General features: G+C 40.2%; 1 protein-coding gene across 1 annotated transcript; it reads right to left on the reverse strand.

The window, feature by feature from the left end:
- Positions 1-258: 258 nt before the first annotated feature.
- LOC311487851 (integrin beta-2-like) lies at positions 259-12,950 on the reverse strand (the record flags this gene model as incomplete). Its single annotated transcript, XM_084544250.1, has 14 exons — positions 259-1,308; positions 1,534-1,745; positions 1,857-2,076; positions 4,724-4,956; positions 6,094-6,284; positions 7,169-7,306; positions 7,414-7,503; positions 7,600-7,695; positions 7,798-7,956; positions 8,291-8,532; positions 9,279-9,449; positions 9,565-9,766; positions 10,832-10,929; positions 12,902-12,950. 14 exons carry the CDS (start codon positions 12,948-12,950, stop codon positions 1,067-1,069), a joined length of 2,343 nt encoding a protein of 780 aa, XP_084400376.1. The 3' UTR covers positions 259-1,066.
- Positions 12,951-17,379: the final 4,429 nt, after the last annotated feature.

Here is a 17,379-nt window from a genome sequence, read left to right on the forward strand (position 1 = left end):
CCGGAACGTGCCATATGCCGAAGTGCATGACACTGAAGCCCCTAGTTGCTCCCAGAGCATGGCACTAGTGTTTGTGTGTGTGTGTGTGTGTGTGTGTGTGTGTGTGTGTGTGTGTGTGTGAATGGGTAGATGTGTCTGTGACTGTAAAGCGCTTTGAGTACCAATTGGTAGAAAAGTGCTATATAAAAGCAAGACCATTTACCATATAGTTGGAGAAGACGGTTGAACAAGACTAATACTTGTGAGTTTTCTGAATACAACATTTAAGTGTCACCATCTAGCTCCCCTGATATGTAACACTGATAACTAGATTTCAATATACTGCCATTAACAGCTGAAATACATCAGAAGAAAAATGGACTACTCGACACCAACCCTCTGGAATTATCATACCTGCTATTTCAAACAAAGATTCAGGATTTCTACATTCCTAAAACAACCATGTTCACATCCATCCCTGCATCCTGTTTACACTGAACAAATACATTCCCTGGTAGATTTGCCTTTGCAAATGTGTTATGCTACAACGACTAATTGTCTCATTGTCTTCTGGAACTAATGCATCCAGGATTCCATCAGAAGTTCAATACAGAAATCTGCAAATGCAGAATCGACCCCTAATTTCTTATTGCGGATCAATCAGAGACATATCAGAGTTCATACAGGATTGCACTGCCATGCTACTGTTCACATAGTGAGTGTTGTGGTAGCACAGAGATCCTTTTCAAAATAAAGAATACAACTTACTATCTACAGCAGTGGAGCAGAGGAGAAACTAAATGGACTATCTGTCCAGTCAGGGGGTAACACTGGAGCACTAGAGTGCTGGTGGATCAGTACCAAGCCAACCTTATGCAGAACCTTGGTCTCCTGCTATAAAGTTAACAATGACATAATCCTGACTTCCAGTCCTGACTCCTACAGTTTTTATTCATTGTGACACATAATAACACAATCAAGCAATAGACATGTGTCACGACAGAACAATCTGAATGTTTATCTGAGGCCTATTAGGTATTCAAATCTAAAAGGAGGCATGATTCACTGTATTTTGCTTAACAACAAACTATAGATACAGAAACAAAAATACCAACAACTTGTTGTGAAACAATAACAAAAAAAAAAGACTTTCACACAAACTCTCTCTCACCTCTGCCCACTTGGATTTCTTCTTTTCATTCTCAAATTTCTTGAATTCTTCCAGGTCCTTCATGTAGATGAGAATCTTGAGGAGCATCAGCAGCAGAATGCCAATGAGAGCCACCCCAGCGATGGAGCCTGCGATAATAGCTATAACACTGGGTGGTTCTGGACAGTATGTAGGAGTTATAAATAGCAGAAGGTTTCACACAATTCAAACACACTGAACTTGAAAGAAAGGGGTTAATATGTTAATGTGTCCAATACTTTGGATTTGTGACCACATACAGTACTTGTCAAATAATGTGTTTACAGGGTGCTGAGACAAGAAGAGTGTTCTTATATAAAGAGTTTGCCAAGTCTGAGTTTTCTGTTATTTCACTGGCAGCTTACCTCTCTGTTTCAAAATTTCAGCCTTGTAGTTATCTTCTCCAACCAACTGGTCCAGCTTAAATTTGATCCAGCATCCCTCACTGTCCTTCTGCTGGCACTCCTTGGTTGCTAGGGTGAATGTGTCTACCATCTCTGCTGTGGTGTTAATACACATGATGCTACAGTTTTTTTGAAAGGGACCGGAGCCAAAGGCGAGACATTCAATGCAATTCCTGAAAATAAAGTTCAGTGAGTTTTCATTATAGGTCTGCAGTGGAGATACTTTATTTATTTATGTATTTGTAAATTGGTGAAGTGATAGCAGAATGAATGTGTTAACTTACAGCTTGGTCTGACATGGGTCTGGGCAGCCAAGACATGTATGGCATAGTGGAGGCTGGTATCCCTCTATACATTCACAGCGGTTACACACGCAGGACCCTCTGCCATAGCACACACTGTTGTTTGAGGTATGACAGGCCTTATCAGACTTTCTGCAGTGACAGGCAGTGCCCTCAAAGCCCGGATGACATTTACATTGTCCACATTTGCAGTCACCATTTCCTACAAGTAATGACAAACAGAGAGGAAAGTTCCTGAGCACTGACATAATTTCTACCCTGTATATCTTGCAGTTTCTCTGTGGAGTCGTTGTGTCCAAATACACTGCCTGGCCAAAAAAAGGTCACACACTCTGATATTTCCTTGGTCCACCCTGAGCTTTGATCACAGCACGCATTCTCTGTGTCATTGTTTCAATAAGCTTCTTCACTGTCACCAGATTTTGTGCAAAGCCTTCTCCAGTACATCCCAAAGATTCTCAATGGGGTTAAGGTCTGGACTCTGTGGTGGCCAATCCATGTGTGAAAATGATGTCTCATGCTCCCTGAACCACTCTTTCACAATCTGAGCCCCATGAATCCTGGCATTGTCATCTTGGAATGTGCCCGTGCCATCAGGGAAGAAAAAAAATCCATTGATGGAATAACCTGGTCATTCAGTATATTCAGGTAGTCAGCTGACCTCATTCTTTGGACACATAATGTTGCTGAACCTAGACCTGACCAACTGCAGCAACCCCAGATCATAGCACTGCCCCCACAGGCTTGTACAGTAGACACTAGGCATGATGGGTGCATCACTTTATCTGCCTCTCTTCTTATCCTGATGCCCCCATCACTCTGGAACAGGATAAATCTGGACTCATCAGACCACATGACCTTCTTCCGTTGCTCCAGAGTCCAATCTTTATGCTCCCTAGAAAATTGAAGCCTTTTTTTTCGGTTAGCCTCACTGATTAGTGGTTTTCTTAAGGCTACACAGCTGTTCAGTCTCAATCCCTTGGGTTCCCTTCACATTGCACATGTGGAAATGCTCTTACTCTCACTCTTAAACATAGCCCTGAGTTCTACTGTTGCTTTTTTTCGATTTGATTTCACCAAATGTTTAAGTGATCGCCAATCACGATCAATCAGGATTTTTTTCCAACCACATTTCTTCCTCAAAGACGATGGTTCTCCACTATCCTTCGAGTTTGTAATAATGTGTTGTACAGTTCATAACCCTATTGTAATAGTTTCTACAATCTCCTTAGATGTTTTCTCTGCTTGATGCATGCCAATGATTTGACCCTTCTCATACAGACTAACATCTTTTTCACAACCACAGGATGTGTCTTTCGACATGGAGCACTTGTTGAATGCTTTGCATTCACTTCACTTTGCTACACCCAAACCATCCCATATAAAATTAGGTTGGGTGACTGTGAAGGCCAGGTCTTCTAATGTAGCACCCCATCACCCTCCTTCTCGGTATAATAGCCCTTTCAAATCCTGGAGGTGTGTTCATTGTCCTGTTGAAAAACAAATGATGGTAGATGGTATGGCTTGTTGCTGCAGAATGCTGTGATCCATGCTGGTCATGTGTTTCTTGAATTTTGAATAAATCACCAACAATCATCTGCAAAGGACCCTAACACCATCACACCACCTCATCCACACATGTAGAAATCTGTCTCTCAAAAAGTCAGAGTCTTCCTTGGGTTTCTTGGCCCAAGCAATTCTCTTGTTGTTGTTATTCTTCTTCTTCTTCTTCATGTTCTCCCAGCTGATGTTGCAAACTGTGAAGCATGTAAATGAGCTCTAATTTGAGGTACTGTTAATTTGTGGTTTCTGAGGCTGGTAATTTATCCTCTACAGCAGAGGTCACTCCAAGTCTTCCTATCCTGCATTTGACGGGTTTCTGGACTGACTGACGTTCATGTCTTACAGTAGTAATGGACTAATCCCATGTACTGTATCATGATTTTCCCACTCTTACCAGATCACAGTTCTTTAAGTCAGCTTTCCCTTCTCAATCAACTCAGCTACGCAATTTGCCCATGAGGTTGTCTTTTGTACTCCTATCACAGTCTGCCAGTGGTCCTTCCCTCCATGACTTCATGATACTTGAAAACAGCTTGCTTATTTCCCAAGCCTGCCAAGGTTATAGTCTCACCCACCTCAATGACATCAGACAAGTTCATCTAATGAAAGGCATTTACAAAACAAGGAGCAGAGAGTCTCACATCCTGGGTTTCTTCACATCTGAAGACCATCACCCAACTCCCCATCCCACCTCATTCATCCCATCCATTTGTCTCCACTCATCTCTACTCCTTTAATCCATCCATCCCCATTCTCTCGTGTCCTGTTAATAAATGTATTTGCATCTGTCAGGGAGTGTGAAATTATTAGTTAATTAAAGGATTTCTCATGTTCGTCCTACATCCACCTGAACAGTGCTGTGATTGGTCTCCCTTTACTTTTTTTCAACTTTCTGGATAATGCTGATAGTGAAGACAACAACACATCAAATAATACAATCTCCACTGCAACCTGCTTACCTTGTAACAGTGAGAACACAGTGATTGTACAGTAGACTGCTACTGTTCACTTATGAGATGAATATGGATGCCATAGTGAGTTTATAAACCATTATTGTTGTTACACTGTAATAACCAACTCACCACATACAGTCACAACTTTTTATCAAACATTAAGTTATTTAAGTTATATTTTTATGCAATAACAAATCCTTAAAGCCTCCTAGTGACCTTGGCTTTGGTTGATTAGGCAGGGAAGAACTGGAAAATCAGCGAACAATGTCTCTGGTGAGAAATGTTTTAAAATATTAAACAAAAAGCTGTAACACAAAATGATTGCAACCGTACCTCCACATTGCTTATTCTGGAACTTTTCACAGTTATCATCATCACACTCGCAGAATTCACCATAGTAACTGGTGCCCTTCTCCGTGTCGTGGCATTGGCACCTGCCACACACACAGTCCCCTCGACCCTCACACTCAGTGCCGTTATTCCTCTGACAGGATGGTCGCAGGGAGTTTTCGTCTTTATCGCCAATGGAACACTCGCAGAACTGACCAATGAAACCCTCCTTGCAGCTGAATAAGGACAAGATAAAAAGATGGATGGTTTGTTAGAACACTCTCTATGAGATGCACCCTCTCATAGAACATACAATCATATTTTTTCAAAATTGTTCAGTCATCCACAAACTGTTTGAGGACTGGATATTTCTCTTTGTGTGCAGGTAAAACAAACTCATTTTAAAAGTGCTGGAAAGAGCCAGGCCTGCTATTCCTTCATGAATAATGAGGAATCTTGATATTATTGTTTAAATATTATTCCAGAGGAAAATGTGAAAAGGAGGTGTATTTTCTGAACCACATATATTGAAAAAACATATTGAAAAAGTATGGACCTGTGTAAAGTCGTTAAATGTTAAACTGTATCACCAAAAATGCAACCTTGATGTAACAAAATGGAGCAGTACACTGCCGTCAAGTCAGCTCTCACTTTCATTTAGTCCAATCTAAGATTTAAATTAATTGCCATCAAATAAGTCTGAGGCACGGTTGGAAGTGACTTTTAAATACAGTATGGGACACATGTCACAGCAATAGTCTCACTTTTGTTATTTCCATTAATGGACAAATCAAGGTTAAATCAATAGGATATTGCTTGTTTTTATTTTTGTTGATCGGGATTAAGGAACGCAACAATGCATGTTCACTAAAAATGAAAGACAAGTCAACAGATGACAGTTCAATACAGAAAAACAAATCAAAACAAAACTAATTCCAATGGCTTTAAGAATTTAGCCAGCCAGAAGTAATACAGGTCACTTACAGTACGCCAATGAAATTGGCACATTTTGCAGAAATACTATTAATAACTCTGTAGAGTACTCCAGTCTCAGAATTTAATATTCCAATATTTTTGGAATAAGTACTTCTGACACTACTTGCACAATAAGAACTACTTTTACTGTGTAGTATTTGGTAACCCAGTGGCTGTGGAAAAAGGCTTATTTTCAGTCTCACAAACTAATCGTCAAACAAAAAAATGTATTCCAAATCAAAGTAAGGCAAAAAGTCATATTTTGTTTCTCAGGAAGTTTCTTTGACACAAGATTAGTGGTCTAAGAAGTATTAGTTCTAGTAATAACAGTAAAATCTAATTACCAAAAATACGCAAACCATACGCATACAGTCATTGTGTGGGAGGGAAAAGCTTACCTGGAAATACCACAGATGATGCTTCCCCTGTCAGCGCAAATTTGGTGATTTTTGCCATCAGAGTTTTCACATGGACACTCACAGTTGGTAGATAAAGTCACTGTCAGTGTGTCTTTAATGCCCAGTGGTCTGACAGTGAAAGACTTGTCCTCCATACATGAGTCTACAGTCACAGTAACGTCAAAATGTATCTGGAAAGGGCATTTCAAACTGGAGAGTCAGACACTTTTGCAAGAATTAAAAACGGCATGAAAAACCAAAGGCACAATATTCCCATTTTGTGATTGCACATTCTCAGTTGGTGCTGGTTTCCACAAGGTGTGTGCCTCCTCATTTATTCTGTTTTGTGACAAAACCAGCCAAGGTGTGGTTTTGCTTGCATTAGCAAACTATGGCCTACAGCAGGGGTATCAAACTTGTTTTAGTTCAGGACATTAAGTCCAATTTGATCTCAAGGGGGCTGGACCAGAAACATAATAACCTAATAACAACAACGTTTCCCTTTGCTTCAGTGCAAAAAAAGTACATGATGACAATATTAACATTTAATGAACTATTCTTTTACAAAACATTTTAGGAACAACTTGAAATTTCTTTAGGAAAATAATTTTGGTGCACTGCTGCTACAGTTCAGTTCTGGACCACATTGACATGTTATGTCCACAGATCTTACTAAAACAATCTGATCCTAGTGGACAAATTATAAATAGCAGTTATTTTTATTGAAAATTTGCAATTATAATTAATGCACTTTGCAAATTCATCCCACAGGCCAGATTGGACCTTCTGGTGGGCTGGTTTTAGGCCTCGGGCCATATGTTTGACACCCTGGCCTACAGCATGCACTGGAATAGTTTAGAATCTTTCCTGAAGAGCTGGTGTCTGAGCTACATCATCTAGCCTGGGGCCACCAGATCTGGACCAGGATATACAGATTTATACAATGAATGCATGATAGTTAATAAGAATTGCAATTACACAAGGGCAGCACCTAATACAATTAAGCATCCGAATCTGAAATGTAATAAGAGCTGTGAGCGTTATATACTTTGTGAACAACACTGTCAACACTGACCGTTTGTTCTGGATGCACATTGTTACAAACTCCTTTGCTGTCTCCTGTTGGTCCTGGATCACTGCATACAGGGGTATAGACAACTCTTACATTGTCAGGAAGACTGTCATGGGTCACGGTTACTTTAGAGGACAACTTCTGCCATAAAAATCAGTAAGAAAGAACGTATTGGTCACAATACAGATTTCAAAGATACATGTGCCCTCAAAGGTGGCAAACTGATGCACAATGAAAGATCAACTTACATAGTAGGCGTTTTCAATCAACGGAACAACATTTCTAGAATCTGATGACAGGACTCCCACTTCAGATTTTGGAATCAATTTGGAGAGTTCCTGGAAAATAAAACATGGAAATTAAATTTGAATCTGATTACCGGTAATACAATGTTTCCTTTGTAAGGTGTACCAAAGGGAATTGATTTAATTTACCGTATACACACTCTTGACATTCTCTGTCACTGCAAATATTGGCTGAATATTGTGCTTTTCCAACACCATAGCAAGTTGTCCAACAGATGGGTAGTCCTGCAAATAATAATTAGTAAAATCTTTCAAATATTGCTTACACCGCTTACATAATCAGATGAGTCAAATCACTGAACAAAACTGTCATGATTCCACACATACCATCTCACTGCTCTGGACATAAACACTGTCTTCCACATGACACTGTTCATCATTGGGTTCCAGTATGCCAGCCAGTTTTCCATCCCCAGCCATGTGGAATCCAGCGTCAGTGGTCAGCACAATAAGCCGAGTGCTGCTGTTTCTCCAACCGATTTTGTCCTAAACAAAAATATGGTCAACTCTTTAATGGGAACACTTTAACAAAGTGAAGGACACTACATAACAGATCATTATCAGTGGCATTGTAAAATCACCTATCAAAAGAGTTTGCACCACCAAGCAGCAAAAGCACCACAATTCTATGCTTTAGTTTACATTTTGGAGCCCAGAGAAGACAGTTCTGACTCTAGACATAAAGTCACAATTCCTACTAAACTGTGTCAGGCCATTGGAAGAAATATTACTATTAATATTAATATTAGTCTTTAAAACATCAAGTTTGTACCTTGTCTCGCTTACAATACATATTTATCTGTTTCAAATGGGTCCTTACCCCACATACAGCAGCCTGCATCATGGCATCCAGACTCCCTTCAGGAGAGTCAAGGTTCCCAGAAATGAACTGAGCTGCCACTTTTTGTTGGAACTCCTCCTCCTTTGCTGTCATACTAAGCACATGTCTGTAGCCAAAGGCAGCCTGACACTGCTGGTCATTCTCATCACATGGCTTCTCCAGTCTTTCCTTTTTGGTGTTGGTGTAAGGAAGGACTGTCTTATCAACAAAGGCACCAAATCCTGTAATTATAATAAGCTACAGCTTTACTCGTCACATTTTAGTTTTTTAATGTGTCAGACATTTCAAACAAATGAAATGTATAAAATGTGTAAAAACACACACGTTTTGTGTAAATTGTACAACTCAGGAATATGTGTTGGTGAGAGAGAGAGAGAGAGAGAACGAGAAAAAAAATTAGTGGAACCTGCAGCAGACAAGACTTTGCTACTCCCATACTTTTTAGCCTAACCATTGTTAAAATTGCACAGCATCCACTGTCTACTATACCACCTTCAGCCTGGTCAGTGAAGAGTCTGTAACTCAACATTTGACATAACAGGACTCACACTAAGCTGCACTTAATTTACATTTTTTCTTCTTTTAAGAGTGTTTTACATTTTTCGTAAGTGTTTTTTTTTTTAATGTTGTGTTATTTATATGTGTGCCTCTAAAGACGGGAGTCTCCGCAAAATTTCGTTATGTTCTCATAATGACAATAAAGACTCTTGATTCGTGATTCTCGAATTGCATGTCTAAGTTATTGTCACACCACAGAGTACTTTTTAATTATATGCCCTAAACTAAAGACTAATGAGGATGTCCTGCTCCTTGGGTTGAGATAATCTTTAAATCTTTTAATAGGAAACTTTGAGATCCCAAAGATATTAAGTGATATATAAAAAATAACACTGTAAGTTATGTCTGTATTCTACAGTGCATCAGATAGATGATTTATGTTATTAGAATAACATCGCCATCATATTACCTATTTGAGCATGCTTAGTGATTTTTTTCAGAGCGGCAAAAAGATCATTGCTTAGTTCTTTGATTTTCTGCAAATCATCTTTCATGGAGTAAGACAGGTCCATCAGGTAGTAGAGGTCCACTGGATAACCCTCAACTCTCTTGAAAGAAACACGGAAGGTTTCCGGAAGCCCTGTACACACAGATGGGAAAACTCTGATTGTTTGATTGAAATGTAGAGACTGGCAGTGACATGGAAACAAACACAGCCTGTAGATCAAAGTTTAGCATTAACTGATTGCACAAACCCGGTCGCAGTTTCAGGCTAATTTTCTGTGGACTCATCTGGACTGGTTCTCTATTGTCAAATGAGTTAGACAGAGGTTCTCGCTTGGTAATGACTTTAGAGTTCTTAGGAGAGACGATGTCTTTATCTCTGCAGCCTTTAGCTATCAACTGGGCTATGGTGTCACACCGCACTGTTTCCTGCTCTCCTGGTTTGGTGAAATTCTGCAAAAAAATGAAGACAATAATAGATTGGGATTGGCTTTCAAACTAAAAATATAATGTGCTTTTAACATGTTGCCATGTTCTCAAACCAAACGGCTCAATAAGCATGCAGAACATCAGCAAGAACTGCAGGCAAAATAATTAATTCAAACCATAGACTGTATAAAGATGGAGGATAGAACAGCTCCTCAAAGTGAAGCCAAAGCAACTAGATCTCCCCCTCGTGTCTGGCTGCAGTATGGGTCATAAGCTCCACCTCCTCCATGTTAGTAGATGGGACTTGAGCCAAACTAAAATACTAAAATACACCCCAAATAATTTTTGTTTAAGGATGTTGTCTGTTATTTTAGGTAGTTAATATAACGCTGATACATATTCAAGTGTCAATTTTCTGTGAAGATTCATTTTAATATGCATGTAGCACTGGGCCTTTCGGTGTGGAGTTTGCATGTGTGGAGTACTCCGGCTTCCTCCCACCATCCAAAGACGTGCTCATTAAGTTAACTGGTGATTCTAAATTGGCCGTAGGTGTGAATGTGAGTGTGAATGGTTGTCTGTCTCTCTGTGTTAGCCCTGTGATGGACTGGAGACCTGTCCAGGGCGTACCCCGCCTCTCACCCAATGACAGCTGGGATAGGCTCCAGCATCCCGCAACCCTTCAGAAGACAGAATATGAATGAATGACTCTATGGGTTTATGACTAAAATGAACATTGTTGTGGTTGCGTTATGAGCCAAGTTTCACAAAGTTCACAAAGCAAAATATCTTGAAAGTTAACTGTGAAATAAAAACTGATTTATGAAGATACTATCTAAATATTATTACCTAAATATAACTAATAAAGTCTGATTATACTGAGTGTATCTGAATGGTGTCTTTATAGTCAAAGACAGTTCTGTTAATATGAAGCCTGCAGCAGGATGAGGTGAGTTGCATCAGGTAATAAAGAAATTGATGGTGGCTTGTTGTGTTTAAATTGCCTGAAGCCACGTTACTGACCAAAACTGGACAAATCAGTACCCACTTCTTGTATTTGATTTTACATAAACTTTGTAACTCTCTCACCAGCTGTTGGCACCATGAACAGAATGGCCCAGATCTGATACAGTCGCTACAGGACTTGATGACTGACTTCGTGCAAATGTCTTGTTGTTGACACAGCCCTGCAAAGAAAACCACTAATTTGTACAACATGATCACACATTTAAATAAATCTTTTTAAAATGTCTTTAATATAGACAATGAAGACATATTCAATTCAATTCAATTTTATTTATATAGCGTCAATAACAATACAAATCCTCTCAAGACGCTTTACAAAACCCAGCCTGAAACCCCCAGAGCAAGCCTGAAGGCGACAGTGGCAAGGAAAAACTCCCTTTTAACAGGAAGAAACCTTGGGCAGAACCCAGCTCATATGGAGGGACCCATCTGCCTACGGCCAGCCGGGTACAGAAAATATATTGTCTATAAAGTCTTTTTAAAATATCTCTAGTACACATTAAATGTAGTGGGTAGGGATAGGGGGATAATAGGGGGATATACAGCAATGAGGCATAACATTATGACCACTGGCAGTAGAAGTGAATAACATCTTTATTATGAAAATTTATTGTTTTGTTACACAAAACAGGACAGGTTGAAGAGGTCGTTTGTCCCTCAGGCCCTCAGACTCTACAATGCCTGTGAGGAACCAACTGGACTGTGGTCATTGTGATACCAATGTATATATTTTAGACAGTACACTACCAGTCAAAAGTTTGGACACACCCTCTCATTTAATGGTTTTTCTTTATTTTCATGACCATTTACATTGTAGATTCTCACTGAAGACATCAACACTATGAATTAACACATATGGAATTATGTTGTAAACAAAAAAAGTGTGAAATAACTCTAAATATGATTCATAGTTTAGATTCTTCAAAATAGCCACCCTTTGCTTTGATTACTGCTTTGCACACTCTTGGAATTCTTTCGATGAGCTTCATGATGTAGTCACCTGAAATGGTTTTCCAACAGTTTTGAAGGAGTTCCCAGAGATACTGAGCACTTGTTGGCCCTTTTGCCTTCACTCTGTGGTCCATCTCATCCCAAAACAATTTGATTGGGTTTAGGTCAGGTGACTGTGGACGCCAGGTCATCTGGTGCAGCACTCCATCACTCTCCTTCTTGGTCAAATAGCCCTTACACAGCCTGGAGGTGTGTTTGAGGACATTGTCCTGTTGACAATGACCCAAAGATCTCAAATTTGGACTCATCAGACCAAAGCACAGATTTCCACTGATCTAATGTCCATTCCTTGTGTTCTTGGACCAAACAAATCTCGTTTGCTTGTTGCTTTTCCTTAGTAGTGGTTTTCTAGCAGCTATTTTACCATAAAGGCCTGATTGGCACAGTCTCCTCTGAACAACTGATGTAGAGATGTGTCTGTTAGTAGAACTCTGTGTGGCATTGATCTGGGCTCTAATCTGAGGCGCTGTTAACTTGTGATTTCTGAGGCTGGTGACTCGGATGAACTTATCCTCAGCAGCAGAGGTGACTCCTGGTCTTCCTTTCCTGGGGCGGTCCTTATGTGAGCCAGTTTTGTCGTAGCGCTTGATGGTTTTTGCAACTGCACTTGGGGACACATTTAAAGATTGTGCACTTTATTGACTGACTGACCTTCAGTTCTTAAAGTAATGATGGACTGTCATTTCTCTTTACTTAGCTGATTGGTTGTTGCCATAATATGAATTCTAACAGTTGTCAAATAGGAATGTCAGCTGTGTACCAACCTGACTACAGTACAACTGATGGTCCCAACCCCATTAAGAAGGCAAGAAATTCCACAAATGAACCCTGACAAGGCACACCTGAGAAGTGAAAACCATTTCAGGTGACTCCATCATGAAGCTCATTGAGAGAAGTCCAAGGGTTTGCAGCGCTGTCAACAAAGCAAAGGGTGGCTACTTTGAGGAGCCACCATTTGAATCATATTTGGAGTTATTTCACACTTTTTTTGTTTACTTTGTACTTTGTATTCATTCATAGTTTTAATGTCTTCAGTGAGAATCTACAATCTACAAAAGCAAACTAAATACAGGCTTATTAATTTGCAATTGAATTATCTAATTTTTACATTTTAAAGCTTACCATTCTGCTCCATCAGCAGCAGCAGAAGTAACAGCAAACACCAATCCATGCCCTGGTGACAAAACAACAGATTTTTGCGAACATTATCCATCACTTCAAAACAGCTACTTTAAAATACTACTCCTGAAAATACTAGGGATGTAACAAATTACCGATATGAATCGGAAATCGGTTTTGATTTAAAAGATGTGAGTGCATCGATACACAAGCCCCTGGACCGATCTAAATGTACCACGAACCGGTCGATGGCATACCTGTCAAGTTTTGGATTTAAAAATAAGGGAAATTTTCCGGCGCCCGCCGCAAGCAGTCCCACCACCCCAACCAAGCTCCAGTATCCCTTATATCAGGGTTGCCCACATTTTTCTGGCTTGCGAGCTACTTTTACAATGACCAAGTCAAAGTGATCTACCCGTATATATATATATATACACATTTTTTTTAAAATTGTCATATTAATAGTTGTTACAGTGTTAAAAGCTCTATCCATCTTTGTTTTTATTTTTATCAAGAAAAATTGGTGCACTGCACCTTTACAAAAATAGCGCTGTCTCTTTAAGAAAGACGGTAGTCTGGAGTTGTTGCGTGGCTGTGGATGTGTGCCTCTGAACTGAGGGCATGTTGCAACTATAAAGTAAAAATAAAGATGAAGCTTTGTCTTGCTGTTTGTTTTGGAGTTGCAATGGATACATGTTTTAGACTAACATCAAAAAAAAAAAAAAAAAAAAAATTCAATGGCACGCGATCTACCCGCACTACCATCGCGATCTATAGCACCTGTAGTATGCTACTGCAGGTGGCAGTTATCACGAGGCTAGTGACAGAGCTCAGATTGGGAATATTTTTGTATTATTTGTATTTGTATTATTATTTTTTAATAACGCATGTTAAAATACGGGAGATTTACGGGAAAATACTAATACGGGAGGACGGCGGGAAAGAAGGGTAAAATACGGGACTTTCCCGGCCAAAACGGGACACTTGACAGGTATGGTCGATGGCCCGATTACAAAGTTATGAATCGGGTTATTACCGTAATTTCCAGACTATAAGGCGCACCTGAATATAAGCCGCACCAGCTGAATTTATTACCGTAATTTCCAGACTATAAGGCGCACCTGAATATAAGCCGCACCAGCTGAATTTTGGGGAAACTACAGATTGTTCCATATATAAGCCGCACCCGACTATAAACCGCACCCAAGCCGCATGTTAAAATACGGGAGATTTACGGGAAAATACTAATACGGGAGGACGGCGGGAAAGAAGGGTAAAATACGGGACTTTCCCGGCCAAAACGGGACACTTGACAGGTATGGTCGATGGCCCGATTACAAAGTTATGAATCGGGTTATTACCGTAATTTCCAGACTATAAGGCGCACCTGAATATAAGCCGCACCAGCTGAATTTTGGGGAAACTACAGATTGTTCCATATATAAGCCGCACCCGACTATAAACCGCACCCAAGCCGCTGGTGTTTTAATGTTTAATTACCGTAAGGGTTTCTTCTACCACGGAGGGGATTGTCGGGACAGAAATGACTGTTTGGAAACGCAAAGCGTCCCATTTATTTACATTTGAGAAACACAATAAATCTTTCAATCAATCGATCGATCAAACTTTCACATCTTTGACATTACAAACAGCATTCGTGCAGTGCACAAATAATACAACGGTGCGCTCCTAGCGCACTTCCTGCAGTCATAGTACCGTAGTAGTGCAGTATAACAAAAAACAAAACTTACAACGCTTGACGAGGCAATAAAACTTTAAATGGCTAAATTTAATTTGTTTGTAAAAGTGCTTGCCTGTAACACGGCAGCAAAAGTGCATTAACCCGGCTGCTCAACAAAATAACCAGCATCTTTTTCGAAAACAGCCAACACAGCAGTAAAGGTGCAGTAACACGGCCGTTTACTGTATCAAAACAACCAGCCTACTACACCAGAAAAGTCAGCCAGATCGATCGCCTTTAACTTAAAAGCAGCTCTCGTACTGCATTTGGGCTCACTTGGTTTGTTTTGCTCTAGTTACCTGGCGCGAACTGTCTGTCTCGCTCCTGCGCTTCCATGATAGTGCGCCCCTGGTGACCGTTAGCTGTAAAAATCCATAATTCGTTGTATAAACCGCAGGGTCCAAAGCAAGTGACAAAAGTAGCGGTTTATAGTCCGGAATTTACGGTATATCAGCAATACAGCCGGAAGCCCCGCTTGCTTATTCTCTTTCTCTCTCTCTTTCCCGCAAAAATCTCGCGAGACTCTATTAAACTTATCACTATGAAGGTAAACAATATCACATTTTTAGGATTGATTTAGGATCATTCATAATGTAAAATGTCTACTTTAAACAAGGAACTATATCGGATTACTCTCTAGGCAATTGAATCAGGTCAACTGGACTTGGTTTTTGTCTGTGTCTGCGGGCTAGTCAGACTTGCCTGCTAGTCTCTCGAACTGATGAAGCCACTTGGATAAGGAGCGAAACGTCTTCACAGACAAAAACCAAGTCCAGTTGACCTGATTCAATTGCCTAGAGATGCCTTTGACCTGGACAAATGAGAATTTGCACAGACTCATCGGATTACATCATATTGCACTGAATCGTACTGAATCGTACTGAATCGTACCGGATCGGATCGGATCGGATCGGATCAAATCCTACCGAATCGAATCGAATCGGTTGTTTTTAAAATGTATCCTTCCTGAATCGTTTCGTACCCCATGTATCTAGATACGTATCGAATCGTCTTATATTGGAGAGATGCACACCCCTACCTACTAGTATGCTTCATCACGGAGCGTGGTTAAATCTCTGTCTGTAAGTAAATACCTGTCAATATCGTGGTTTAAGTGTGTGATGTACATGTTTACTTGCGATAATGTATTTTATTACGTTTGTGATCGTATCAAGTTTATAGAATTACACTCGCGATCGAAGCCTTGTGTGTTGCCGACGTACTATTTAAACTGCTCGGTACGGAGCTTCGGCGCTACGGCTCAGATCAATCATCGGATTTGTTTATATTAAAATATAAATAACATAGATAACGTGTGTAGCAGGGAATTTAAAAGACGAGACGTTATACTTTATAATGTTGTATGGACAAAGCTTTACGAAATAAAACTGAGGAAGAAAAGAGAGAACAAAAGATAACCTCAATCCTCAACAAAATTTCAAGAGTTTTTTCTTCTACATACTGTTAACTATCTGTCTAGCCGTACAAAGCGGACGTCGTACTGCGAGGGCAGAATAGGGACAAAGAGGTCTTATAGCCTGCTGTGGCCTATCGTCAGTTTTTACGATACCCTTGAAGATATCCTTCTGCTTGCGAGACTTGCCAAAAAAAACCTCTCAACTCATGAACCCATTCCATGCAGTTACAAATAACAGCTGAAGCATTACAGGCTTGCTGGGTGATGAGGTTCATGCACCGCATTTCACATATGGATCAAGCGGTTGCTCTCTCTGAATGATGGCCTGTCCCCTCAATATTTACAGTGGAGGTGCTGATCAAGTTAAGGAACTCATTTTGAATGGTTCCTGATATGTAAACATCCTTTTGACTTGCCAACCACTTGGAAAGGCGTGGCTTTCCTTCCGCTTTCTGCTTCCGCAAGTTTTCCCTCGCTTGAATCATGACCCCTGAGAGCTAAACAATGCCTTGCCAACAACTGCACAACACCAATGATTTTTAAGAGGCATGCCCTTGCTTCCTCTTGTTTTGATGCAGACATACTAGCCAGCTGACAGTGAACTGATCTGTCCTCATACAGATAGGTGGTTATTGCCGTCTTGTGACAATCAGACTTTTCATGTTTACTGAATCGCTCAATAGCCTTTCTCCAGTTCTTGAAGCCTGTTGAAATAAATGCAGGTTCTGCATTCTTTGCCAGTGGTGAGATATCTTTGTGAAATGCTTTACAACAGTAAAAACACGGAACAACTCCCACACCAGGACTAAAATGGAGCCATGGGAATCTTGTGTACCACTGAGTTTGGAAAGTGAGGACATGTTTTCCCACTGACTGCTAAACAATTAATATTGATTCTGTTTATTAAGTTTAGTTGCCAAGACCTCAGGGACCTGCACCATATTTTCCTCATCCTCCCCATCTCCCTCTTCTTCTATGGTGCCCACAACATTTCCTTCCTCTCCATCTTCTTGTGTGTTCTCACCATCTCCTTGTCTTCTGTTCTCTACCTCTTCTCCTGTCTCATCTCCTTCTTTCATGTTCTCCGCTTCTTCTTTTGTGCTCTCTCCCTTTTCTCTAGTCTTCTTCCTTCCTCTACTTTTCTGTTCTGTCCAACTTTTCTCCTGTTCTCTCAACACCCTTAAACAGTCTGTATGGTCCATCTCCAAAACACCCTTAAAGAAGAAGAAATGTAAATAAAGTGCAGCTTAGTGCAAGTCCAGTCTATGAGATGTTTTGTGTGATTGTCCTACTGCTGAGGACTGGTGGTTTGTTTGATTGTCA

Source organism: Chelon labrosus (genome assembly GCF_963514085.1).
Source record: "Chelon labrosus genome assembly, chromosome: 5".
In the NCBI taxonomy this organism is placed as follows: domain Eukaryota; kingdom Metazoa; phylum Chordata; class Actinopteri; order Mugiliformes; family Mugilidae; genus Chelon; species Chelon labrosus.